The 27935-nt window shown below is 34.2% G+C and overlaps 2 protein-coding genes and 1 long non-coding RNA gene across 3 annotated transcripts in view; 1 reads left to right on the top strand and 2 right to left on the bottom strand.

Moving 5' to 3' along the window:
- Nucleotides 1-1826: 1826 nt before the first annotated feature.
- Nucleotides 1827-4551, bottom strand: LOC107062501 (uncharacterized). Its single transcript, XR_001474660.1, has 3 exons — nucleotides 4503-4551; nucleotides 2847-2922; nucleotides 1827-1846 (listed from the first exon to the last, which is right to left on the bottom strand). It is a non-coding gene; the product is annotated as an uncharacterized lncRNA (long non-coding RNA).
- Nucleotides 4552-9113: 4562 nt separating this feature from the next.
- On the top strand, nucleotides 9114-20708 carry LOC102604774 (potassium transporter 11-like). Its single transcript, XM_006356823.2, has 8 exons — nucleotides 9114-9827; nucleotides 10495-10720; nucleotides 13661-13906; nucleotides 16985-17035; nucleotides 17162-17422; nucleotides 17552-17719; nucleotides 18702-18956; nucleotides 19583-20708. The coding sequence occupies exons 1-8, from the start codon at nucleotides 9711-9713 to the stop codon at nucleotides 20611-20613; spliced, it is 2355 nt and encodes a 784-aa protein (XP_006356885.1). The 5' UTR covers nucleotides 9114-9710; the 3' UTR covers nucleotides 20614-20708.
- Nucleotides 20709-21504: 796 nt separating this feature from the next.
- Nucleotides 21505-27935, bottom strand: part of LOC102604218 (uncharacterized) — a 14612-nt gene continuing 8181 nt past the window's right edge. Inside the window, exons 4-9 of the mRNA XM_006356821.2 lie at nucleotides 26141-26293; nucleotides 25383-25546; nucleotides 25135-25282; nucleotides 23338-23460; nucleotides 22757-22844; nucleotides 21505-21913 (exon numbers count right to left, since the gene is read on the bottom strand). Of these exons, the coding sequence (XP_006356883.1) occupies nucleotides 21726-21913; nucleotides 22757-22844; nucleotides 23338-23460; nucleotides 25135-25282; nucleotides 25383-25546; nucleotides 26141-26293 (864 nt within the window). The 3' untranslated portion in view covers nucleotides 21505-21725. The remainder of the gene's footprint in view (nucleotides 21914-22756; nucleotides 22845-23337; nucleotides 23461-25134; nucleotides 25283-25382; nucleotides 25547-26140; nucleotides 26294-27935) is intronic.

Below are 27935 nucleotides of genomic sequence, written 5' to 3'. Positions count from 1 at the left end.
CATCCTCAAATTTTTAACTCACTCAATAATTTCACGTTTCTCATCCAATGTGAATGAAAAACTGACTTTTGGCTTAACTATTTTACCATTCTGTAATTCCTGCAACCATAACTCTTTTCTCCTACAATATTCCTTTATGTCCATTCTAGCTTTTGGATTGTCTTTTGTCTTACTCTTAACATCCATCACTGTGTTAAACAAATTGTCAAAGTAATTTTTTTCAATGTGCATCACATCTAGATTATGTCGTAGCAGATTGTCCTTCCAATACGACAACTCTCAAAATATGCCTTGTTTGGTCCAATTATGCTCAACACCATATCCAGAAAGCCTAGAAGGTGAAGCTTCTGTATCCCAAATTTGATGACCTGTGAGTAATGGAGGTGGGATGTCACTTTCAACCTTATTTTTCCTAAATGCATTTTTCATCTTTCTAAACTCATGGTCCATTGGCAAGAACTGGCGATGACAATCAAATCATGTATTTTTTCTGCCATGCTTTAAAGTGAATGCCTTACTATTTTCCATTCAATATGGACATGCTAGCTTTCCAGCTGTCATCCAACCAGACAACATCCCGTATGCAGGAAAATCATTAATAGTCCACATTAAAGAAGCACGCATAACGAAATTCTGCTTAGTTGATATATCATAAGTCAAAACGCTTTCATACGGATGTGATGCACATTGAAAAATGTACGGACTGGTCATGCACATTTCAGGAGGAAGATCATACGGAGTAAGAAATACCGGCCAGCATGAATAAGGCGAAGCATTATTAGAGAATGGTGTGAAGCCATCTGAACACAACCCCAATCTAACATTTCTTGGTTCACTAGCAAAATCAGGATATACATTATCAAAATGCTTTCATGTTTCACCATCAGATGGATAAGACAAGACACCTGACGACCTTCTATATTCACGATGCCATCTCATATGTGGGGCAGACCTCATCGATGCATACAACCTCTTTAACCTAGGAATGAGAGGTAGATAATGCATCGCCTGAACTGGCACCATCTTTCCAGTCGGAGTCCTCTTATAACGAACATGTCCACAAAACTTACAATTTTCTAATTAACACAACACTTATCAGTCTTGTAAAACAACATGCAACATTAACACAACAATGAATTCTATCATACGTCAATCCTAATTTGGACACCAAACGCTTTGCCTAATAGAAGTTTTTTGGTATGTTAAACTCCGGATTAACTAGTTCACCCAAAAGATCAACCATTGAGTCCATAGTCGCATTAGGAACATTCCAATCTGATTTAATATTCATTAATCTAACCGCAACTGGCAAGGCAGAATGTGGACTCCCTTCACATAGTGGACGACTAGACTCTTCTAATTGATCATAGAAGTGTCTTGCTTCTTCATTAGGAGCTTCATCAAAATATTGTTCCGGTTCAATCCTACCTTGAACCCCGAAAGCATCATTGATCATTTCATGAACCCTATCATGTTCAATTCTATCATGTTCAACTCTAACCTGTTCAACCCTAATTTGGCCATGTGGTGCAACCATATTATATACATTCACAGACATCGAATTATAAAACATACCATCCAATCCATCACTTTCTCCATGATCAATCCATACAAAATATCTAGGATTAAATCCATTACGATACAAATGAACCATAACTGTATCTGGTTTAAAAAAATTTAAGCACTTACATGCACTACAAGGACACCTAACCAATCCATTTATTCTTGAAAATTGTCAAGTGTCATTGTATGTTCAATAAAATTTCTAACACCGTCAATAAACTCAGGTTTCAAACCAGCACTAGTTTCATAATGCATATTATACATCCACAAAACGATGATCCATCTACAAAAATATAGATATTCAATTATATTATAGAAAAAATTTAATAATAATTTTACTACATTAATTCATAGTTAATATATATTTATAATAATTACTTAAAATCCCAAATTCAAATTAGTAGTAGCCCTAAAACTAGTTTAGTATTGACTTGACCACATTATTTATTTTAACTTATTTAAACAACTTAACAACTTTAACTAGTTTAGTTTTGAATTAATACAACAACTAAATCCACCAACAAAATCACATTATTTAATTTAACTTATTTTAAACAACTTAACAACTTTAACTAGTTTAGTTTTGAATTAATACAACAACTAAATCCACCAACAAAATCACATTATTTAATTTAAACTTATTTAAAACAAACTTAACAACTTTAATAAACTTTTAACTAGTTTAGTATTGACTTAATTCCAACAACTAAATTCACCTACTAAACCACATTATTTATTTTAACTTATTTAAACAAATTGCAAAATCAATTTTGTCATCAATAGGATCAACTAGTGTTGGTACTCATGCTTAACAAATATATTATTTCTAAATTTAAAGCTAAGTGTCAACACTAGATGGACACAAATCGATCTTGCAAGAAAATCAATTTTGTCATCAATAGGATCAACTAGTGTTGGTACTCATGCTTAACAAATATATTATTTCTAAATTTAAAGCTAAGTGTCAACACTAGATGGACACAAATCGATCTTGCAAGAAAATCAATTTTGTCATCAATAGGATCAACTAGTGTTGGTACTCATGCTTAACAAATATATTATTTCTAAATTTAAAGCTAAGTGTCAACACTAGATGGACACAAATCGATCTTGCAAGAAAATCAATTTTGTCATCAATAGGATCAACTAGTGTTGGTACTTGTGCTTAACAGACAATCGATGGACACAAAAAAATTATCACAAACTTAAAGCTAAGTATCCATACTAGATGGACACAAACACATTATTGAAAACAATTGTACTTGAAATTTAGAAGCACCAACCTTATCTCCTACTTTGATGAAAAGAAGCAATATAGTCTTGTATCAACTTTTGTAGATGTTGAGCTTCCTCAGTTGCCTAGCACGAAAAGTTCTAAAATTAGTTAAATATAAACTTCAAATCCAAGAATATATATATATATATTCAAGTTCAAATTCTAATTTCAAGTTCAAGTTCTAAGTTCAAGTTAAAATTCTAAGTTCAAGTTCTAATTTCAAGTTCAATTCTAAGTTCAACTTCAAAATATGCTTTGTTTGGTCTAATTAAGTTCAATTAGTTCAAGATCTACAAAGTTTAAGCTTAATTAATTAATCAATACTAATTAATTAAGTTCAAGTTCTAGTTAATTAGTTGATCAAAATTAAGTTTATATTAATTCCTAATTAAGTTTTCAAGTTATTATAAATTAGTTAAGTTTAGTATAGTTCTAATAAATTTATATTAAGTTCAAATTAATTAAGGTCAATAAGATTTTCAAGTACTACAAAATTCTAATTAAGTTCAACTAAAATCCAAGTTCTAATAAGAATAAAATTAAGTTCTAATAATACATTAAAGTCAACAACATTTCAAGTTCATATTCCTAATTAAGATCATTTTGTAGTAAATTCAAGTTATAATTAATTAAAAGTTTTAATTAAGTTGTTATTCAAATCCCTAAAATTCCAAATTCAAACTAGCTAGTTAGTGTCCCAAATTCAAACTATTAGTCCTAAAATATCAAATATTATTCAAACTAGTCCTAAATTTCAAATTCAAAATAGTCTTTTCATATTCCTAATTAAGTTCAATTTATAGTAAATTCAAGTTATAATTAATTATAAGTTCTAATTAAGTTGTAATTCAAACCCCTAAAATTCCAAATTCAAACTAGCTAGTTAGTATCCCAAATTCAAACTATTAGTCCTAAAATATCAAATATTATTCAAACTAGTCCTAAATTCCAAATTCAAACTAGTCTTAAAATCACAAATTCAATTAGTTATATATATAACCTTTAAGTTCTAAGTTCAATTAGTTCAAGTTCTAAAGTCAAGTTAATTCATATTTAATTTCTAAACTTAATTATATATAAACTTCTAATCCATGAATTGGTTATATTCAAGTTCAAGTTCATATGAAAGTTCTAAAATTAGTTAAATATAAACTTCAAATCCAAGAATATTAGTTATATATATATATATATATTCAAGTTTTAATAATTTCAAGTTTTCAATTCAAGTTCATATCTAATTTCTAAATTTAATTAGTTATATATTCAAGCTAATTAATTCCAAGTTCAAGTTAATTCTAATTAATTCAAGTTCATATCTCCAATCTATAAAATTAGTCATGTATAAACTTCTAATCCAAAAATTAGTTTATAACTAATTCAAAAAAACCCTCTTATATTCATCACATTCAAACATTCATCCTATATATGTTATGACATTCAAACTTCATTCTATTAACAATTTACTAATTAACAATCAAATTTTAAAAAATTCCAATTCACAATCAAATTAAAGATTTTCAAATTCAAACAAACACTAAAATCAAGAAACCCTAATTCATTATCTAACAAACACAATCAATCATTCAATCCAAAACACAAATTCATTCTCTAATTAACAAAATCAAACATAAAAATTTAAAAACTAATTTGAAGAAACCCTAACCTTCAATTAAAGGAGAAATTAGAGACAATGGAGAGGGAGCTAGGCGGCGGCAGCAGCAACAATGACGGCGGCAACAACAGAGGCAGCAACGACGGCAGCAACGGACAACGTCTGGGCTTGGAGCGATTTTAGAGAGAAGGAAGAGAGAAAGGAAGAGAGAAGGAAGAGAAGGAAGAATGTGGAAAAAACTCGTCTGGGTATCCAGATATTTTAAGGAAAGCGACGGACAGCGTCTCTATGTCCATCGCTTTTTCTTTTAAATGTTTGACCAAGATTTTGACCAAAAAGTGACGGAATATGCGACACTATCAGTTGCTTTTTAAAAATATTTGACCATCAATTTTGACCAAGAAGCGACAGACACAAAGATGTTGTCTGTCGCTTCTTTAAAAAGTAATTATTAAATAATAATTAATAGAAAGCGACGGACAGCGTGGTTATTTTTAAATTTATATATAATTATTTTTAATAAAAAGCGACGGACAGCGTCTCTACCTATATTAAATAATTAATTATAAATTTTATATATATATATGGCGCAAAAATCCGCTAAAAAAAGCGACGGACTAAGCGATGTTGTCCGTCGCTTTTTGTCAAATAATTTAAAAAATAATTATTTTTACTAAAATGTGACGGACAGTGTGGCAAAAGTCGTCGTTTTTCTGGGCAACGCAGTCCGTCGCTTTTCAGTGCATCGTTTTTTGGCAGTTTTTAGTAGTGACTATTAAAATTTGAATCCATGCTTGTTCATCTAGATTGTTGACTTTGGTAAAAAAATATTACTTTTAAAATTGAAAAACTCACTCAATATCCATCCAATTACCTCCAAAACAAGAAAACATGAATAAAACTCAAAAGAACCATAAAGATTGTTACATCCTCCACTAAAATGCATGTTCGTCCTCAAACGTAAAGAGAAAGAAAGTAACTTAACTATTGAAAGGTTGGGATATCTGGTACACATGTTTAGCTCGGTCTCCTAAGTGGCTTCTTCCATTGGATGATGTTTCTACTGCACCTTCACCGATGCTATCTCATTAGACCTGAACTTCCAAATCTGCATATTCAAATTAGGTACATATTTCTCCTCAAAAGTCAGATTCTGATTCAATTACATCGAGGTCCATATAATCACATGAAAATCATCAAAACGGTACTTCTTCAACATATACACATAAAATGCTGAATGACAAGTATAGTGAGAGACTGATATATTATTCAACTTCGAACTGATATACAAATGAATTGAATTGTCTACCTATATATAGAAAAAAAAAGTTGTTGCAAGACTTTACAAAAGTTGCTGCCAAGCTCTGTGTGTGAGCTACTTGCAAGTTGTATGCTTGACTGCAAGCCTAAGAAAGTTTTTGCATCAAGGCTTTTCGGGAAGCTATACTTGTAAGCTCCCTATGTGAACTACTTACAAGTTGTATGTTTGATTTCAAAATTATCCCAAAAAAAATGTGTAATAGTGTATTTATAACATACTTAATATTTTAAAATTGACACACTAATTTGAGTACACAAGCAAAGTTGGTATCCTAAATGATTGTTTGATAGTTGATTTGGAGATGAATTATGCATGTATTAAATTTTGCATAAGTAATACTATGCTTGATAGATCGTTAAGAGGTAAGTTATTCATATATTAAATAAATATGATGTTTGGTTTAAATTTATAAGTTATGGGAGAATTTATATATTATTTCATGGTAGATAGAAAGTGAAATAACTAATACAGTAAAACCTTTATAAATTAATACTCGGTAAATTAATAATCTCTCCAAAATAATATTTTCCTCCGGTCTCGACTTGGGCCAATGGAATAAATCACCAATTTTGCTAAGATAATAAGATAATATATTTCCAGAAAACCCCTATATAAATATATGGTCCCATTAATATCATAAATTAGTAATTCTTTAAAAGTACAAATATATCTAAGACAATTTAGTGAAATATGATTCTATTGTGTTCTGTTTTTTCTTAAAATTTAAATTAAGTTGAAGCTCATCTCTAACTTTTCTTATTCCGTCCAAGCACTCCCGTGTCGTCTTTTCGAACTACACCATAAAATTGTGAAGAGTTCTAGATGTGCTAAGTGTTTCCTTACGCGTAACTGGTTCCAAAGGTATATATAGTATCATCTTCAACTTCATCATCAACATTGCTTTTTCCGATCGTATCCACAATTTCTTTAAGCTCTGGACCTCTAAACATGTATCACTTTCACCTGGATAATCCAACAGGTTAGTGACATCCATTTTATTGTAGTAATCGAGATCATTAATCATGACCTCAAGTTCATGAATGACGTTTTCACAAGTGCGTTCAATAAAATTCTCTGAGATTGTATTCCCCGAACGAATTTTGCAGTGTCGAAAATAATTTGCTATATATTGTCTCTTGCTGAACATTTATTGTCCAAGCAAGGATTGCAAAATTGATAGCATGCAAAATATTATTTTTTGTTGGATCAGTTTGTCCCACTTCATAACCTTTTAATATCCTACGATAAAATATGTTACGATTATACATCTTGAAAGCTCTTATTATACCAACATCACAAGGTTAAATTTTGAAAGTCATGTTGGGTGGCAGGAAAAACAATTAAACATTTTGTAGTCCTTCAATATTTCTATTATGGGCTAGACAATTATCTACCATAAGCAAAACTCGTCTACCATGTATTTTGTGGTCAAATCAACGAATATATTCATCAAAAAGCACACTTGTCATTCATGCTCTTTTGTTTGCACGATAGTGACAATTCAAGTTGTTCATCTTGACATTTTTGAAGCAACGTGGCTTTGCATATTTTCCAATAATTCATAAAGGAATTTTTTCGGATCCATCTTCATTGCAACAAATAACAATTGTGAGCCTTTCTTTGTCCTGCTTTCTTCCTTCGAGTTGTTTCGTAGCAAGAGAATGATCGGCTTGTATAATCTGTAAAATAAACTAGTTTTATCCATATTAAAAACATCTTTCATAGGAAATTGATATATTTTTGTTCTTATGGATTTCAATCCGGTCTCCATGTCTTCTATATCAACTGAACCACTCTCTCCGAAACGACAAAATGACTTGATACCATGTCTTAGCTTGAATTTTTCAAGCCAACCTAGAGATAATTTGTGCTCAAAATCTTGCTAAGGATATAAAAGTTTCATTGCATCTATTGCCTTCTCCAAAATTAACTCTCCTGTTATATTCACACGGTCTTGATATTGGAGAAACCACTCATAAACAACTTTCTCCATGTCTGGATATTTTGTTGGCTTGTGTCGCTTGATATCCTTTCCTTTTTCTAAGTCAGCTGTAAGATATTTAGCTGGCCGTTTGAGTGTGTTTAATATTGTGCCTGGACTAACTTTCAAATGAAAGTTTTCATTAAGTCACGACTGTAAATGTTTTTGAGTGCATGTGGAATGATTTCTTTTGTACTCACATGATGTTTTACGTGTTTGATCTGTCATTGTTGATTTTGTGACACCTTTTAAATGAGAAGCCATTTTTGGATATGGTTTAAAGAAATTTCCTAAGTTGCTTGTATAGTTTTTTTCTCACCATCATACATCAAATATTTTTAATAAAAATACAATGAATAATAATTGATTATTAAGAAACAATGAACATTATGTATAATTTTACAATGAATGATTGAATTCTTGAATTTCTTTACAATGAATCATTTAACAAAAAAATATATTACAATGAATCATATACATACATTGTACTTTATGTATAATAAATTTAATATTTATGTGAAATCAATAAATATGATACATAAATTAGTAAGATACAATGATTTTGATATAATCAAAATTAACCTTCATTAAATCTCAAACCATTCTTTAAATTGATAAATATTAATTTATCGATTAAATAATATCTCTATAAAATTATAAAATTTCATGGTCCCACCTATATTAATTTATAGATGTTTTACTGTAAATGAAATAACTAAATCTTGTAAAATCAATACATTACATAGAATAATACATGAATTCTCTCGTAACGAATTCCCGCATAACTTTAACACACTGCCAAACAACCTATAAGTTTACTATAAATTAAATCTCTCTAGCGCTAAACAATACAATACTCTTTGTTTCAATTTAATTTTAAGAGGAAAAATGACAAATATATCTCCGAACTATCGTAATGATATGCAGATACCCTCAGTCATATTTTTGGGACATTGGTGCCCTTGCCGTCCAAAAACTAGAGCATATATACCATTTATACTAACGGACATACATGTGTCATAGTCTTATCCACTGATCCGACATTTATTAAATATCGGATCAACGAATAAGATTGCACCACGTATTTAGTCTTCCGTTAAAGTGAATGACATATATGCTCTAGTTTTTAGATGGCAGGAGCACCAATGTCCTAAAAATATGACGGGAATATCTACATACCATTTACGATAATTTGGATGTATTTATCTTTTTTCCCTTTAATAATTGCTTAAAAAAACATTCTTTTTTAAAACTAAACCAAGAAGAAAAGGAGGGGAGTAATCTATTTGGTTGGTAGAATATTGATTTTGATTCTTTGTATTAATATAGTAAGAAATTAAACCATTGCAGTAACATCATGCTAATTTCCAAAACTGCCAGCTTTGCATGAAATAACTCTTATCAAATCTCTCTCTCAAACACAGAGCAGTATATAGCAAAGAGATAAAAGAGGAAGAAACTTTGAAAAGTGAAAGCGATTTGAGTTGTTTTTTGTTTGTTTGTTTGTTCTTCTCTGTAAATGGGATAGAAGAAAAAGTGAGTTTACTGAAGCAGCAACAATGACTGCAACAGACTCTTAACACCCTTTTCCTTTTCAAGAATTGGGGTTTGGTCACTTTCTTCAAAGATTCAATCTTTGAGTTCTTTTGAAGAAAAAAAAAGAACCTTTCTTTAATTTCAGTACACTTTTGTTTTTGAGGAGAATTGAGTTACTAAAATGAAAGGGTTGGAGTTACCAAGTTGGCTTGGTTTCTTATGTGGTTGATATTGATTGACTTGACCCCACTTGAGAATATAAGTTATTTGAGAAAAAATAAAAAAAATCAAATCTTTTTTGGATATATCCACTCTGTTCTTGCACTGTTCCATTTCCAATTTTGGCTTCTAGGGGTTCTTTTTGGCCTGAAACTCTTGGAGGGTTCAAGTTAAGCAGTAGTTCTTGGATTTGATCTGAGAGATGGAAATTGATGAAGAGAATAATGAAAATAAAGGAGGGATGTGGGATTTAGAGCAAAAGCTTGATCAGCCTATGGATGAGGAGGCTGGAAGGTTAAGAAATATGTATAGAGAAAAGGTAACATGTACCTTTCTTTTGTGTGCATGAAATTGATTCCTCAGGAATAGGTTATTGTCAAAGATACCTTTTTTTTAGGGACCTTTTGCTTTCTGTTTGATTTACTTCTTTACTGTTTCTTTTTACTTTTCCCCCCTTTTATTTTTTGCCAAAGCACTGCTGGATTCATTTGATTAATTGAACTTTTATGTGTTAGCACTCAATCAGCTTAAAGATGCTTGGATGATTTGTTGCCTACTTGATCTTATTGCATGAGTAGTTTGTAGTCTCATAAAATATGTATGTAAAGAATTACATGGATCTAGTAAGACATTAATTAGTTCATCTGCCACTATAGATGATTGGATAGCTATTCTATAAGATCTAGAGGATGATTTTAGGTTGATATCAAATAGCATGTGTGTGTACATATATATAATGTATGGTTATGTAGTTCATCGTGTATAGACTTGTATACTTCATCTTTATGAATGCAACAGTAATGAATGATCAAAAGCAGATAACTGAAATTGTACATCATCTGCAAACTTCATACTTGCATTTCTTTGAATGTGGTTATGACCCGGTGCTTGCTCTAATTTCGTTGATCACAAAGTGAGCAACTTATGGATCATTTTAGTTATGCTCATTGTTTAGTGAGTTGCCTGATTCACGTGTCAAAATTCAGAAATTCTCGACATTGTTGTTATTGCGGCTTGCTTATCAGAGTCTTGGAGTGGTGTATGGAGACCTTGGGACATCTCCTTTGTATGTCTACAACAATACATTTCCCCGTGGAATTGAAGATCCAGAAGATGTCATTGGAGCACTCTCATTAATTATATACTCTCTTACACTTATCCCTCTCCTCAAGTATGTTTTCATAGTATGTAGAGCAAATGACAATGGCCAAGGTAAGCTGATTTTGAAGTAAAAGTTACACATCTGATTAATATATTGATACCTTGTATCTGTGTATGCATGTCCTATGATTAGTAAGTGTTCCATGACTGCTTCAAAAGTCAGAGAAGGATGTCTAAATGAAATTATTCTGTGTAGCTGAAAATTCTAACTCTGTACTACTAACACATTTTGGAAATGGCATATATGATGATTTAGCTTGATTGTCCACTTTCATTGGCTGGATTAAGATAGCTGTCCTTTCTCTCAGTTTGAAGACCGGTCAATTAGAGAGAACAGAGAACTGCAATTTCTAGGTTACAACTAGGAACCTAGCATTGATAATCAGGGCTAAAAATCAATAGGATGTGGGAAAGAGTGTGTGTTGTGTAAGGTGGTATGAGAGACGGAGAAACTATAGAACAGATATATCAAGAAACTAATATACCTAATATTCTGGACTTGCTTTCTTCTTGGAGAAAATGAAATCAATGGTGAGGCTGTAGGTATGGCAACAACAACAACATACCCAGTGTAATCCCACAAGTGGAGTCCAGGGAGGGTGGTGTGTACGCAGACCTTACACCTACCTTGTGAAAGTAGAAAGGTTGTTTTCCTAATAGACCCTCAGCTCAAGTAAAACATTTTGAAGAAGGTATGAAAAGGGAATACAGTATTGAAGAAGCCATGATGCGGCTGTAGGTATGGGGAAGAAAAAAAATTCTGACTGAAATGCATAATGCTGCTGATTCCTCCTAGTTTGACACACAAGATTCCTTTATTTTCTCTAGGATTTTGTATGATTGCAGCCAATGGTAGGACATCTGTTTCAGATTTGACATGGTCTATAAAACTCTCTTTCCTGTGAAATATTTTATATGATTTATTAACAATATGGTTTTAAAATTTGTTTTGACAAGCAAAATGGTCATTGCTCCTTAAGCAATTTGGGTGATGCTTCTCGGTTCCTACTCCCTTTCTTTTTGGTATCCATTGTAATTAAAGTTTCAATACTCTTCCTTTCCACCATTCATTTTCATGTCACCTAAGTTGATATATGACAACAATTCACCTGCACTTACTACTTACCTTCAGAAAAACTCCTTTTTTTGCTTCACATAGATAATAATAGATGGAAGAACTTCTAGAATACTAGAGAATGACTGATATTCTCATTCCCAACGCCTATATTTTCCAAATCTAGAATAATTGTATACAAAAGAGGATAAATTGTATATTATTTCGCATAAATAAAAAGTTACGATCAACCAAAAGAAGACTTTTGATCTTGATAGAGATTATGCCCTGCAGAAACACACCACATTCCAGGCATGGTTCTAACCTTATGCACCACCATACCACCACCAGCAACAGCATAGTATTTTTCCATTCTTCTTATCGCCATAATCTCGATATTTAATAGCTAAAACCTCATTAAGCAAAGATGTGGCAACACAGTGTTCCTCAAGCAACTCAAACTATTTCTTGCCATCTGTCACAATGCGATGAACGATATAAAGACAACTTAGAATGAGTCTTAGATTCTTAGCCACTCAATCCTACTTGCATGAAACCCTGAAATTTCATCTTACACCTCTCAAAATAAGGAACCACTGCTGAATGCTTAGGAGGTATGATAAGATTCTTGACAAGAAATATGAAACAAGATTATCTGTTATAGAACTGTAATTAATAAAGAGGATTAACTTTTGTTAACCTGGTACACCACAGCACACTTGTTCAGTCGGTGCATCGATTGAAGCACTCAAACTGTTGCAGTCGACTAAGCTCTCTTTGTCGAAAAGGAAAAGACAGTCTATCATCCCCAAAGCGGTCTTCCCAATTCTTTTGTATTACTAACCAAGCAATCCCAGAGGCCAAGCTGGCACAATTTGGAACACCAGTGATAATGGGCTCTCTACCTTTCTCCACTTAAATAGCAGGCTTTAGTTTGTGAGAGATTCATACCCGGGACGTGCGCCTAACCCACACATCATGTTCCTCTCTCTTACTACCAAGCTTAGTCTAATTGGAGATGTGAGCAGTCTATCCAATTATTTTGCCCTCAACTTAGTCTAATTGGAGATGTTTTATCACAAGGAATTGTCTCTTGAAGTCCTCTCAAATTAAAATGTTAAATGTGAACCGAATATTTTCCCTCTATTACCATCAAATGATACCTTAAAACAAAAAAGAGTACTAAGAAACCATACCTCCTAGATTGAATATGTAGTCTTTGGTCTGCCTATCATTATCCATTAGGCTGCTTCCGATCCTCCATTAGACAAGAGAGCCTGTACTGATACTAAGAAACCATGCCTCCTATAAGTAGCTCATATTGCTACAAGGACAGAGTGGAACAATATGAAATTGGACAAATGAGAGATTCTCCAATCAAAATTAATGCCTTTGCTTAATATTTTCTAGCTTGACAAGAGATATCGAATTTTGATTCTTAATTTTTATTATATGCCAAAACAACCTTCTTATGTGACTGTCCATAGATAGGAATGCTTTCCTGAATATTAATGCTTTTTTGTATGGACTGTTTTGTTTAGAAATTATTGAGGCTAGTTGTTCACTGCAGCAAACCGATTCCCTAATTTTGATGATATTATGAAAGCTTCACTAAGTAAAATTGAACTTCATTTTAAAATCAACTGATATGACTTTGTATTGGTCATTCATCAGATTTTGTCACATTAGATTAAGATAGTTGCTGTTTGTTTCTTTATGTTTTTCTGAATTCCTAACTATTGTGCAACTATAGTGAATCACGAGATACATTTTCTGATAATTACTTGGTACCTTGTCAGTTTGATGTAATTGTAACTTCTCTCTGCCAGAATCTTCAGCTACATGTTCCTAATGCAAGAATTAGATAAATAAAAGAAGCATCAATATAAGTATTCTATGATGCACTAGAATGGAAGAACTGAATTTACCATTTTCAGGTGGGACTTTTGCTCTTTATTCATTACTCTGTCGACAAGCTAAGATAAATACAATTCCAAACCAACACCGAACTGATGAGGAGCTGACAACTTATAGCCGTAGCACATTCCATGAGCATTCATTTGCTGCGAAAACAAAAAGATGGTTGGAGGCATATCCATATAGGAAGAACGCACTTCTTATTCTTGTAGTTGTTGGCACCTGCATGGTAATTGGTGATGGAATTCTCACTCCTGCCATATCAGGTACACTAGTTTGAAGTTCATCTTGTACTTGTCAGCTGTTACTGACTAGGTTGACATTCATCACTTATTATTTAGTGAAGAACTCTACCTGATAATATTTTTCTAGAAAACCAATCTTATCAGCCGGTATAGATAAAACTCGATGATTAGAAACGACACTTCAATACATTTCTAGTATAGTGTACCTGCTGATAGTTTTATTGTACTTAGATTATATTGATGACTACTTGTTGAACTTGTATTTAGTGATTAGAGTAGGAAATAAAGACAACATGCATCCATCACAAAAAGTACTTGAGTTGCACTCTATAGAATCCACTATTGCTAGCGTTGTTCGTTTCTTGTAGCTACTCCTTGTACATCCAAACTCACCATTTGATGGTGGAAATGCCATTTAAGTTGTCAAGAATCTACATTGTATGCTTCACCATATTTAATTTCTTTTAATGCTTCTAAACAGGAAACTGTCAATTGAAGCTTGGCAACAACATCTGAGATTGATTGACGATTATCTCTACTTTTCTTGGTGGGGATTCCACTTTTGTAACAAGTTACTTGATATTACTAAGATTCTGCTTTGGCGAAAGCTACTTGTTGCTTTTTACCAACAATTTTAACCAATAAAACACCATGCTTGACCAACACATAGTATTATATACTTCTGCGCTTCTCTTGATGAAAGTCATGAGAGGCGAGGATTAAAGATTTGCTAACATGATGATGTTGATTAGAATTAGCTTGGCTACAAGAATGCGACTTAGTAAGAGACCGACAGTACACCATAAAAGAGGTTGTGCTCTAACCTGATTGGAGTATCGGCCTACTGTGCTTGTTTTTACTGATACATGAGGATATTCCCTGTCAACTCAACCTCCTTCAAAGCTAACCTCCCCTAGTTTATTTCATGAACAAAGTGAGCATTTCACCAATAGTTTCCAGCTCAAAGGCAAGTTGGCTGCTGAGACATATATGAAAAGCCAATTCTACATCATTGTAACGTGATTCCTAAAGGTGAACCCTATGAATTCTAGAGGGGATCCTGGTGCATGGATTATCATTTAGTCCTATGTGCCACTTAGTTCCCCATGCTTCTTTTTGGTGTTTTTCGGGTTCTGACTTTTCGTCATCTATTTTAGTTTTTCAGCTTGCTCCATCAATGCCGACCTGATGCTTTTTCTTGGGTCAAGCATGACTTGAATTGAAGATTTCTTCCTACTCTGATATCATACTGACTTGTGTGATTGACTTCAAGCTTACATTTTAGAGATGATATTCTTATTTATTTTAGTTGTTCAACACTTCTTACTCTTGTTCTAGTAAAAAAGTTTGCCTAAAAAACTTACTCTCCTTCCCAGAAAGAATAACAAATTCGAAGGGTTAAAGCATTTAATTTCTTGTAAATCTGGACATTGATGATTGGTCCCTCAAGCTTCTTTGAAATAGTTGACATATTTAGGAAGTACATGAAAATTACTATATATCATGTTGACACTTAAAAATATTTTAGACATATGCTGTGAAAGGTCCCTTCATGACAATGTTTGACTGGACAGGAAATTTATGAGAGAACAAAGATTTTTGAAACTTGTGGTCTTAAATGTTCCATGAGATTTACAGATTTCCGTGGCGGTTAAAGCATTCCATTGAGGGTAAATTGTGAAGTTTAAAGTTAATTTGTTTCCGAAGAAAATAAATGTTGTATTGTTTTTGGAACAGATTGATTGGAAATAGTGCCAAAAAATGGAACAGAGGAAGCAATAATCAAAGAAACAATTGTGTGATTCTCTAAATAGTAATAGTGTCATATGAAGTGGGACAGTGAATCTATATATGTTTGTTGTTTCTTCTCCGTAAAATCTTAATTTGAAGTTATTATAGTAGAAAATCCAAAGTTAAAAGGACTTCTTGTGGGAAGTGATTCTTGCTATCATGGATGCCGAGGGCATGATAGGTTTTGAGGCATGTTGTAACCTCATAAAGGGCAGGAGTGTGGAAGGATATAACGATTTGGATTGAAGTATTTTTCAACTCATCAGGTTCCCAGTTGATAATGATTAGCACATCTGATTCTGGCTCACAGTATTTGTAGAGGCTAAACCTTGAAGAGAAAATTCCCAGCTTGTTCTCTTCATTGTCAATAAGCATGTCACGGTAGCTAAAATACTCAGAAAGAACAAAATACCAAAGTGCCCTAGGAAGTATCGTTGAGAAGATCTATCTAGGATTAGGAATGAGACGAGTTCAAGGATTTCCTGACAAAGATCTATGGCCATCAGAGCTCATAGAGGATGACAGAATGATGTTGAAAAGGGTATACGGCAGATGCTTATGGAGGGAATGAGGCTTGGATGGAAGTCAGTTTGGTAGAGGAAAGCATCTAAGAAAGTGATGATTTTTTCATGGTATCTACATGGAATGCTTTCTTAAGGGCTTTTTAAAATTTATTAGGTAATTTTCTTAAAAGCAGATTAGTAAGAGGAGATGATGTTTGTTAAGTTGGTGTTGCATGTGTTAGTCACAATGGGAAGAGATGGACCACCTAGTACTGCATTATAATTTTATTTCTGTTTATGGACCTTCGTATACTTTTATTTTATGTAGCTTAGGTTCTCTCAAACAGTGGTGAAATGCTATGGCAAGTACGTGCATTGAGAAACAAAAGCAGCCTTTGTTGTGTGCTTTTGAGATTTTTTACTTCATTTGTATTTTGGTGTAATGAAAATAATTCCTTTTTGTCAAATTAGTTGAGGATAGGTTTTGGACTTGTTAGGAAATATATATATATATATATATTATAACTAATTTTTCACTTCTATTTTATTTAGTATGATGATAATATGATATGAGCTTAATGAAGAAATGGGGATTCATATAGTGATCCCAACTTGTTTGGGACTGAGGCATAGTTGTTGTTGTCGTTGTCGAATTAGTTAGAGGAAATTTTGGAACTTCATGTCATGATTTTGTATGCGATGACACTTGTTTTGGTGTAATAATCAACCAAAAGATTTTTTATTTATCAAAGAGAAGTATACTTCTATTTTGCAAGAAAGTACTTATGCAGAATATTTTTCTCAGTTCTTTCGGCTTCTGGTGGGATCAAGGTGGACCATCCGAAGATGAGTAATGGTATTAATCTACCTTCCAACTACCTTTCTTTGATGTGTTTGTTAATTACAGCTTGTTTACTTGCATCTCTTTCAGTTATTTATGACACACTCACAAAGAAATTCATTATTCTGCTTGTTGATGCAGATGTAGTAGTGGTTGTTGCTGTCATTATATTAGTTGGTTTGTTTAGCTTACAGCATTATGGCACAGACAGAGTGGGTTGGCTGTTTGCCCCAATTGTGCTGCTTTGGTTTCTTTTAGTAGGGGGTATTGGTATCTATAACATCTGGAAATACGATAGCTCTGTTTTACGGGCTTTTTCTCCTGTCTACATATATCGGTATTTTAAAAGGGGAAAAAGAGATGGTTGGACATCACTGGGAGGGATCATGCTCAGCATTACAGGTTTTTTCCTCTTGCCCTTTTCTCTCTTTTCAAACATCTTTTTTTTTTTTGTTATTTGTCAATAGTTATTACAGCACCAAGGTGATGAGTGTGTGCTCCTACTTATAATTGCTTGGCTCGCTATTTCAGGAACAGAAGCACTTTTTGCTGATCTTGCTCATTTTCCAGTGTCAGCAATACAGCTTGCTTTCACGGTCATTGTTTTCCCTTGCCTTCTTTTGGCTTATTCTGGACAAGCAGCTTACCTCATGCAAAATACGGATCACGTTGCTGATGCATTCTATCGATCTATTCCAGGTATTTCTCGCTCTTGAACTTTGATAATGTCAAAAGTGATGTTTTTTTCTCAATGGTGATAAAACAGATAAACATTGTGTGGACCTAAAAGGTCGTAATATCGATAGAGCTCTGGCCTCTGAGTGAAGATTGGAGTATCTTTGGCAAAGTGCACATTCAGTACACAGAAAAATAGCCTGTTACCACTTTATCTAATCATTGAGTTAGAGAACATACTCATTGGAGAGGATATATAAGAGAAACTAAGTGTGGGGTAACCAGTGAGATGTCAAGAAGGACTTGTCGCGAGCAAGGTTGTGGCTGAAGAGTAGTGATAGAGGAGAATCTGAGACTTCCTTTGCCAATAGAGACTTGCCCAAATTCTTTTTAAATGATTTTTCACAAATCCAAAATTCTTAAATCAAGCACCACTTACCTATTGAAGCTTTTTTTTTGGGGAGGATAAAGCCACTTACCTATTGAAGCTAAAGAGTACACCTTATCTCTTGTAATGGAAACATCCCTTTTTTCTTTCTAGTGATTATCAGACACAGATGATTTCTTTTCCATGTAACAAGACTTGAATGCTATGACGAAGGCTGGTCCACTGTATCCTATTCATTGTTACTAGCATTTAACAAGCTATAAGGATTCATGTATTGGGTAGGACAGCTGAATATGGGGCGGGAGGTTGTGGCTTGGAAACATGTTCATAAATTCCTAAATACTCTGATCATGTAACATTGATATTGTTTGCACATTTACTATGCTAATAATACAAACTGAGCCTATTTTATTTTCACGTAATTCTAAAAAGCACTAATCAGGTTATATATCATGTCATAGTGTACAGTCTATGTGGATTACCATTTTCCGCCTACCTTTGAAGAAAAAAGAGGGAAACAAAGTAGAATTATCAAGGAAGATATGGTAGTAGTAAAAGGTTACTAAATATATTAGTATAATGTATCTGGCCAGAAATAATCTTTTTTTCTTGATGCAGAAAGCATATACTGGCCAGTTTTTGTCATTGCAACTTTAGCTGCTATTGTTGCCAGTCAGGCTACCATATCTGCAACTTTTTCAATAATCAAGCAAGCTCTAGCACTTGGCTGTTTCCCAAGAGTAAAGGTTGTGCATACATCAAAGAAGTTCTTGGGGCAGATATATATTCCTGATATTAATTGGATTCTTATGGTTCTTTGCATTGCCGTTACTGCTGGATTTAAAAATCAAAGCCAAATAGGCAATGCTTATGGTGAGTTTGTGCCTTACATCTAATATTTCTTGATTCCTTTGGCATTTTAAACATGCAAAGACAGATTTCAGTCTTGATAAGATTAAATTTCTGAGGGGACACTGGTTGACTGATAAATATATTTCTGTTTGTTGTCTACCTTTATGTATGGTCCTTATTAGGGGTTCATATCTATTTTTGGTGATAGAGTTGCATGCACTCGAGCTGATGCATGTTGATTTCCTATCTCTATGGTGTACTTAATCATATCATTGTAGGTTACTGTAGTTCTCTTTGGTGCTTTCGCTGACATGCATGCTAAAGTTACAAGTTTGTTAATGAAGTGAAGTCTGGAGTTCAACAATTAGAATGTAGTTTAATATTAGCACGAGTTAATCAGCCGTCTATGGTTTAGGTTTCTTTCCTTATCATTTGGTGGAGAGAAAGATAAGGTGTGTCTATTGGTTCAACAATAAAATTGAAGTGGCACATCAGTTTAAAGTTGTCCCAACAAAATCAAACCAGAAGATGTATCCATCTTTTCATATTAATAATCCCTGTTCTGAAGTCTTGCAATTGATTTCTTATTACTGTTGACAACAGCCTTACCTTGAAACTCACTAGTTGACATGGCATTTGTTGAACAGGAACAGCAGTGGTGATAGTCATGCTGGTGACGACATTGCTCATGACTTTGATAATGTTACTAGTATGGCACTGCCATTGGGTTGTTGTCCTTATCTTCACTGTCTTATCTCTGGTGGTTGAATGTACCTACTTCTCAGCAGTACTTTTTAAGCTTGACCAGGGTGGTTGGGTTCCCCTCGTGATTGCTGCAGCTTTTCTTGTCATCATGTATGTATGGCATTATGGAACAGTGAAACGCTATGAATTTGAGATGCACAGCAAAGTATCTATGGCATGGATTCTTGGGCTTGGCCCCAGTTTAGGATTGGTACGTGTGCCAGGAATTGGACTCGTGTACACCGAGCTAGCTAGTGGAGTGCCTCACATCTTTTCTCACTTCATTACCAACCTACCTGCTATACACTCAGTTGTGGTATTTGTGTGCGTAAAGTACCTTCCTGTTTATACAGTTCCAGAAGATGAAAGATTCCTTGTGAAACGGATAGGACCGAAGAATTATCACATGTTCCGCTGTGTTGCTAGGTATGGTTACAAAGACCTCCATAAGAAGGATGATGACTTTGAGAAAAAGCTTTTCGATAATCTCTTTATGTTTGTCCGGCTGGATTCGATGATGGATGGCTGCTCTGACTCTGATGAATACAGCTTATATGGACAGCAAACCCAACATTCAAGAGATTATAATGGAAACTCATCTACTGCAAATATTGAACTCAGTTATTCATCAATGGACTCGATAGCCCCTGCCAAATGTCATCCTCAGGGAAACAGCACAATCACATCATCAGGCCACGAGAGCAGCCAGACCGAAGTAGATGAATTGGAATTCTTAAACAGTTGTAGAGATGCTGGGGTTGTACACATACTTGGGAACACTGTAATTAGAGCAAGAAGGGAATCCAGGTTTTATAAGAAACTTGCTATAGACTATATATATGCATTCCTTAGGAAAATATGCAGGGAAAATAGTGTCATTTTCAATGTACCGCATGAGAGCCTCTTGAATGTTGGACAGATCTTTTATGTGTAAATTAACAATTCGAATATTATGGATTTTCTTCACTGTCTCATCTCATGTATTATAACTTTTTTCTTTTGGATAATAGCAGTGCACTGTTCTGATAAGATGAATGCACATAATTATTTGTACAACTGGTTGCATTAAACTCGTTCTTACATACTGCATAGAAAAATGCAACTGTTGCAAAATTCGAGATTTTAGGAGTAGGCGACATCCCCTCTTAGTTTTGAGTAGGCGGAACCATTCTGTTTTGGTTAATATGCCTTCAGAAACGTCTATAGTAGATTATCAAATTGCTGACTTTGAAAATACTAAAATATAATTGCCTCTAATTCTCAAATAATCTCCTGTAGATGTTCATTTGCATTCTGAAGTAGTGAACATAGCCTTCTCCTAATTTGCTTATAGATATAATACATAAATAAACACTCAAATTTGGCCCCAACTAACAAGTAAAATACTTCAATTTTGAAAGCACACATCTAGACACCTGCAGACAATATAAAGAATACAAATGTTCAAGTACACAGTGGAGACGTGTGGAGGTGTCTAAATGTGCATACTGTAATTTAAAGTGCTTACTAGCCAACTGAGGACAAGGTTGAGTGTCTGTTTATGTAATATGTCTTGTTTATATACAAGAAAGATGATACAATAAATATACTTTATTACAAAAAGAATTTTCATAGTTCTCCCTATAATTTCACTTTATTCCCCTCTAAGCAAATGAAGAAAAAGTGAGGAGATAATCTATTTGCTCCTTTCCGTTTCTGAGTTTCTTTTGCATTTTGTATAACAAACAAAAAAAGGAACAATTTTTTTTACCCCCCATCTCCTCAGCAAACTCCAAATAAAGACAGAAAAAAATCACGTAAAACTTATAATTAATATCACCAAGAATTTGAGGCCAAAGTTACATTTCCATTTATCATAGATACAAAATGATGTTTTACATAGTGTAATATATAAAAAGATTTTCATGTTTCCCGGGAATATATATAATGTCACTCGTTAGTATTCGACAATGTTGTTTCACACTCTAAAGGAGACCACTCTCCTCTCTCTGAATAATACAGAATAAACAGAGTATACTCCTAAAAGAAAGAAGGGACACCATGCCATCACTTGGCTGGATGAGCGTGTGGTCTTGTTGGACAGGCAGCAGCCATGGTACGTAAGCGTCTGGCAATTTCAGTGAAAGATGGGCGGATGGGAGGATCTGGAGCCCAACACTGTTCCATGAGCATTCTCCACTCAGTATCACAGAAGCTTGGCACAGGCGGTCTCAATGTGTTGTTGACAATACCACCTGCATACAATACAAAGGATACAAGACTGCATTAATTTCGAGACTTGGGATATTGCATGAGAATGAAGAGTGGAACACAATGAAAAAAGCAAAGAGAGAATTAAAGGGAATAAAGAAGTGGGGTGGAGGGGAGTGGTATTCTATTCTAGATTCTATCAATCAATCAACTACACTTCAACTCCTAACATAGTTGGGCTCAGCTATCAGAATCCTCTGTAAATATTTGCTCTCTTCAAGCCCATTTCACACGAATACTAAATAATGTGTCTTTTCAGCTCATTTCAATTCTCAATTCTACATACCAAGTAGTTTTCTTCTATGTTCAAGCTGCACCTGACATACTAAGTGGCTTACTAAATAAGAGATTGGCAGGAATAGGAACTAGCACCAAAAATAGTTGAACCATGTTGAGCTTCAATGTCTTTTATCAATATTGGCACTTACGGAATGCCCTTGCAGATATAGCATAACATCAATTAACATCTTAGTGGCTTTAGAAACCCAAAGTTTTGATCAGGAATTTCTAGATATTGATTATTAGTAGAATTTTTTGTAAGAATGTAGCTGCTTCAGAAATTAGTGGGGATAAAATTGAAGTGCATATATTGACTAAATATGTCTATACTGCTGTGTTTTCACTTTCCAGTGAAAAAGCAACCTTCTGTTCCTTACTTCTAGAATGGACTCTAACACTCCTGCCTCAATCCTTCATTAAGGCAGCACTTAGCAGGAAATATAGGATATAACAAGCAACTTCTTGTCAGATGCAGACAGCAATGGCAGCACACACTGCAATGGGCGATATAAAGAGAAAAATGTTGGAAGGGATAGAGTAATATAAACCTATAATTGCTCCATAATGCATATTTGCATAAGGTTCTTCGCCAGTGAGGATTTCCCAGAGCACAATCCCAAAGGAAAAGACATCGACCTGCAAAGTTCAAAATTTGTTACTATGAATGGCAACTAGGCATCAAGGATTAAAATTATTTCATGATTTATTCTATCTTAAGTATGGAACTCTTGCTGATGAAGTTATGGTGGAACAACATTTCAAAGGGAAGATAGAAGTGTTGCAAGAAAATGCAGAAGCTATTTAACACAAAAGTTTAGGCGCAAAACTAATGAACAAGAGAGACCACATAATGCAAGAATTACATGGGTTTTGTACTAGTAGATATTTGAAACCAGACCTTTTTAGGGTGCTGATAAATCTGAACTCCATTTTCAAAACAAAAAGAGAGACCACATAATTCATCGGATTCTTGAAGTTGGCAAACATTTTATAACAGCATGTTGAGTTAATAAGCATTAAGTACCGATATCCCCCACATGAAGTGGAAAAAAAATCACGTCTAAAATAGACTATAAGTTCCGCGATCACATTTGAAGAGTTAAACGTAAAAGAGGAATTCAAAGCTTACCTTCTCGGAAACCTTATTACTTCCACCATTCAATAGCTCTGGAGCCATCCATGGAAGCGTTCCCCTGACACCACCAGTAACCAAGGTATTTCTCTTAATTTTTGACAGCCCAAAATCAGCCACCTACACAACACAATTTCCATTAGCTTTGCACTGATCCCTCTACGGTATCTTTGTTGTCCTACTTGATGAAGATTTAAGGGATCGTTTGGTAGATGTATTAGAAGAAATAATGCATGCATTAGCTTTGTGTATTAGTAGTACCTTGTTTGGTACACTTTTTCAACCTATGTATAGCTAATGCTTGCATTAGTTATACATTCTATTGTGTATTTTCCTACGAATACATGGAAACGCATGGTATTAGTAATGCAAGAGGACTCGATGTATGCATTATCATGGTTAAAGACCCAATTGCCCCTCAATCTCTTTTTACATATTTGTGGAAGGTACCTTTGTAAATAAATACTCCCTCCGTTTCACAAAGAATGACCTCCTTTCCTTTTTAGTCAGTTTCAAAAAGAATGACCTCTTTCCTTTTTTGGTAACATTTTACTTTTTGCTTTCCACGTGGCATGTTTAAGACCACAAGATTAAGGGCAATTTTGTACATTTGACATAACTTTAATTTAGGACCACAAGATTCAAAAGTCTTCTTTATTTACTTAAACTCCGTGCCAAGTCAAACCAGGTCATTCTTTGTGAAACGGAGGGAGTATTTTTTTTAAAACTATGCAATACATACTATTTTTAATACACCAAACAAAACAATGCATAAGCAATAATGCAAGCACAACTAATTCAAGCATTACTAATACACTCTATTCAACATTATTCTTATACACTCTATGGGCCCGTTTGGTAGAGTGTATTAAAACAAATAATGCATTCATTAGCCTTGTGTATTACTAGTATCTTGTTTGGTACTATGCAAGCATTAGTTATACACTCTATTGTGTATTAAGGTGTGTATTGCTAATACCATGGATTTCTAGGTATTAGCAATGCAATGGTTTTAATGCATGCATTAACTTAATTAAAGACCCAATTGCCCCTAAATACCTTTTTTATATCTTTTCCACCAGAATAGTGAAGGGTATCTTTGTAAATAATTTTTTTAATGCAATGCATTCTATTTTTAATGCATCAAACCAAACAATGCATAAAAATAATCTATGTATAATTAATGCAAGCATTACTAATACACTCTATTTAGCATTATTTTTATACACTCTACCAAACGACCCCTAACTGTCATAATAAACTTGTACCAAGTATGATGAGTGGTTATCAAAGTGACTGAAGAAGCTGTTTAAAGTTTGGGGTTAGGAACTCTGTTTATGCATTTATTAAGCTAGTAATCCAGAAAAGAGTAAAAAGCCAACCTTAGATCTAGAAAGCATGCACCAATTACAGAAATCACATTATTATTAGGTATTGAGTCCTTCTGTGGTATTCTACCTGTTGCTTGGTTTAGGTCTACATTATTATTAGGTATGAGTCCTCGTGGGATTTCACGGGGTATGTTGTTGTTGTTGTTGTTGTTGGATGGTTGTATCACGAATTTGGCAATAATAGCTTGGACCATGGCAGGATTAACTGCATTTTATATGTTTTGGATGTACTACTTTCGAAGGGTATTACTAATATATTGGTTAATACGCTGAATATGATCATCAGACTTGTATGCTATAGAAAGAAAAAGCATATTGTCACATTTCAAATCAAAACCAGCACATTCTTGCAAATGCAGAATCCATTGAAAGAACTCAAAAGCAGCACATTCTTGAAGGTCACCTTACAAATGGGTCGAGAAGGATCCTTTAAGTTGACAAGCAAATTGTCACATTTCAGATCAAAATGCACAATATTCTTCGAGTGCAAATATTCCATTCCAAATGCAGCATCCATTGCAATTATGAGCCTCTTGCGACGATCAAGGTGTCTGGACAGTTCAAGTAGGAGGAGAACGTAATAAGTTTTCATGAAAAAAAGAGAAAACAAAAAGAATAATTTAAGAAGTGTACTATCCAGTATTACCACACCTGTCCTTGCAAAGTAAAACATGTCTAAGAGAACCATTCACCATGAATTCTGCTACTGTGGCAAGAGTCCCTCCTGGCCCATCTTGCACTACACCATAAAATGCCACCACATTGGGATGATGAAGTTTTGAAAGAATTTCAGCTTCACGCCAAAACTCCACAGTCTGGAAATAGTTCCCAAGTTCTGTCACGAAATAGCTAGTGGAAAGAAAGCAGAAACATGACCAATATATGTACTTAAAAGCTCTTACTTACCAGTTAAAAGATGTATTTTTTACCCAAAAAAATTTATGTATTCAAAAGCTTCTATAAGTTTTTCATTTTACAAAATTCTAGACTGCAATGAAGCTCTCTACCTGACTCTTTCTAAACTGCAACAAAAGCCATTTCAAGTATGTATATAGTAACTTGGAATGATATAAAGTATCAATTAGGTGTACAATTTACGTTTAATCTAGAGATTTCTCGATTGCGAAATGTATTGAAGCAATCAAGAATCAACATGAAAATACTTCACAGATTCTACCATGATATAGAAAAGCATGGTTTTTCTCCCGAGGGCAACACAACATTCTTTTTGGGGATTTTTATTCTACACCATCATTACTGAAGTGTTCGAGTGGTGGATATTTCGGGGGTTTTGGGCAAAAGGATTGCCTCATCATCTCCCCAACTAGGAGATGATTGGACTGATATTTTATAACTTTTTACCTACTTCTAGTTTAATCTTAACAATTGCAGTTTAAGATGAAACTCACCAATCTCTCCTGCTCTGATGACCGACCTGTGAAACAGCTTTTTTTTATTCTCTTGATGGCAACGTCAGTCCCTCTCCATTTTCCATGATATACGGTCCCAAATGTTCCAGAACCTAATTCCTTTAACTCTTCAAGATCTTCATTACTGATTATCTATAATGGAATGAAAACAAGTTAACAACAAAGATTGACACAAAAAATAGCTGCAAAGACCCATTTAAGCCCTAATTACTAGAAAAGATGTTTAATTGACTATAATGAATTTACTTCATTAAAAAAAGTGGCTTTAATGAATGTATGAGAATAGACTAATAAAATGTAGGAAACAATCTATATACAAGCCATATGCAGAAACAAAAAGCAGTAAGAATGACAAGCCCTCTCCTCCCCAACCCCAACCAACCTCCCGGCTCCCACAGCACACACAATCAAAACGAGAAAACAATCTGCCACTTCTGAGGGCCTTCTCATATGAGATTTCATTTTGATGGCTTCTGAAGATCACTGGCTCCTTTATTTTCTTGGGATGCTTATGAAGTTTGCAATTTTCTAGGTTTTGTCAACCTTCCCTTCAAAGAGACCTCTCGTGTGATAATTACCAATTTTTTGTTCCCTTGTACAGCAATACAACTGATGTACCTACCATGTTCGTTGTATTTAAGAGTGCAAAAGAAAGTGGTCCTTCACTTTCCACCTATTTACTGTGGTTCTTTGTTATTTGGAAACCGTCTTAACTACATATACTATTCACTGCCAAAGGCTAATATAGCTACTTGCCTCATTAAACCTCTGGTATGTTCGATCCAGTCGAATCATATTTCTACCCCCAAGTAGTTTCTGGTAATATTTTTTTTTGAGATTGGTAACTGTTTCTATTTCTTTAAATCAGTACATGGGTTGTACTGAAACCATATTTACATAATGAACTCTAAAGGCACTGTCCTATCCCTATAATGAGTCTAAAACATCATTGATAGAGACAGTGTCATTAGAGTAGATCTGATTACACCAAAAACACAAAGTTAGAATACAATTCAATTTTACTTGCTGCATATTACTCTCCCTATTCTCAAAAACTCTAAGATTTCTCTCTTTCCAGACAGTCCACCAAATAGTAGCAGGAATGATTCTCCAGTTGCTTCTGTTCTTTGCTTGTAATCCTGCTTCTTCCCAACTGTATAAGGCCTCTGCAATTCTACCAGGCATGACCCATGAGATGTTTTTGCGCCTTAGGAATAGACTCCACAATTGGCCAGTGACCTTGCACTGGATGAACAAGTGATTGACTGTTTCTGCAGTTTCCCCGCAAAAAAAACATCTTGAACACAGTGCAATCCCCCTCTTCATCAAATTCTCCTGTGTTAACACCACTTCCTTAGCCAGTAACCACACAAAACAGGCCACTTTGTGTGGGATCTTGGCCTTCCAAATGTGTTTCCAGGACCATTTGGATGCCTGCATAATTGGGTGGTTCAACTTCTTATATGCTGCACTTACTTTAAAAGTCCCAATACTGCTCCCCAACCACTGCAATCTGTCTTTCCCCATCTCCAAGCTACTAAATTGTTCAATGACGCTGAAGAATTCTGTAACTCTTGGAATTTCCCAATCATTGAGGTGCCTTCTAAATATAATATTCCACCCATGAGGTGTCCATAGTTCAGCTATTGTATTTTGTTGCTGAAGAACCAGAGTATGTATGTCCGGGAAAAGTGTCTCCAGATTTCCTGCTTCATGCCAATCCTCCTTCCAGAATCTAGTTTTAGCACCATCTACCACTTTAATCTTGGTGTTT

Source organism: Solanum tuberosum, unplaced genomic scaffold, assembly GCF_000226075.1.
Source record: "Solanum tuberosum cultivar DM 1-3 516 R44 unplaced genomic scaffold, SolTub_3.0 scf00235, whole genome shotgun sequence".
Classification (NCBI taxonomy): domain Eukaryota; kingdom Viridiplantae; phylum Streptophyta; class Magnoliopsida; order Solanales; family Solanaceae; genus Solanum; species Solanum tuberosum.
This window is presented reverse-complemented; position numbering and strand designations above follow the sequence as displayed.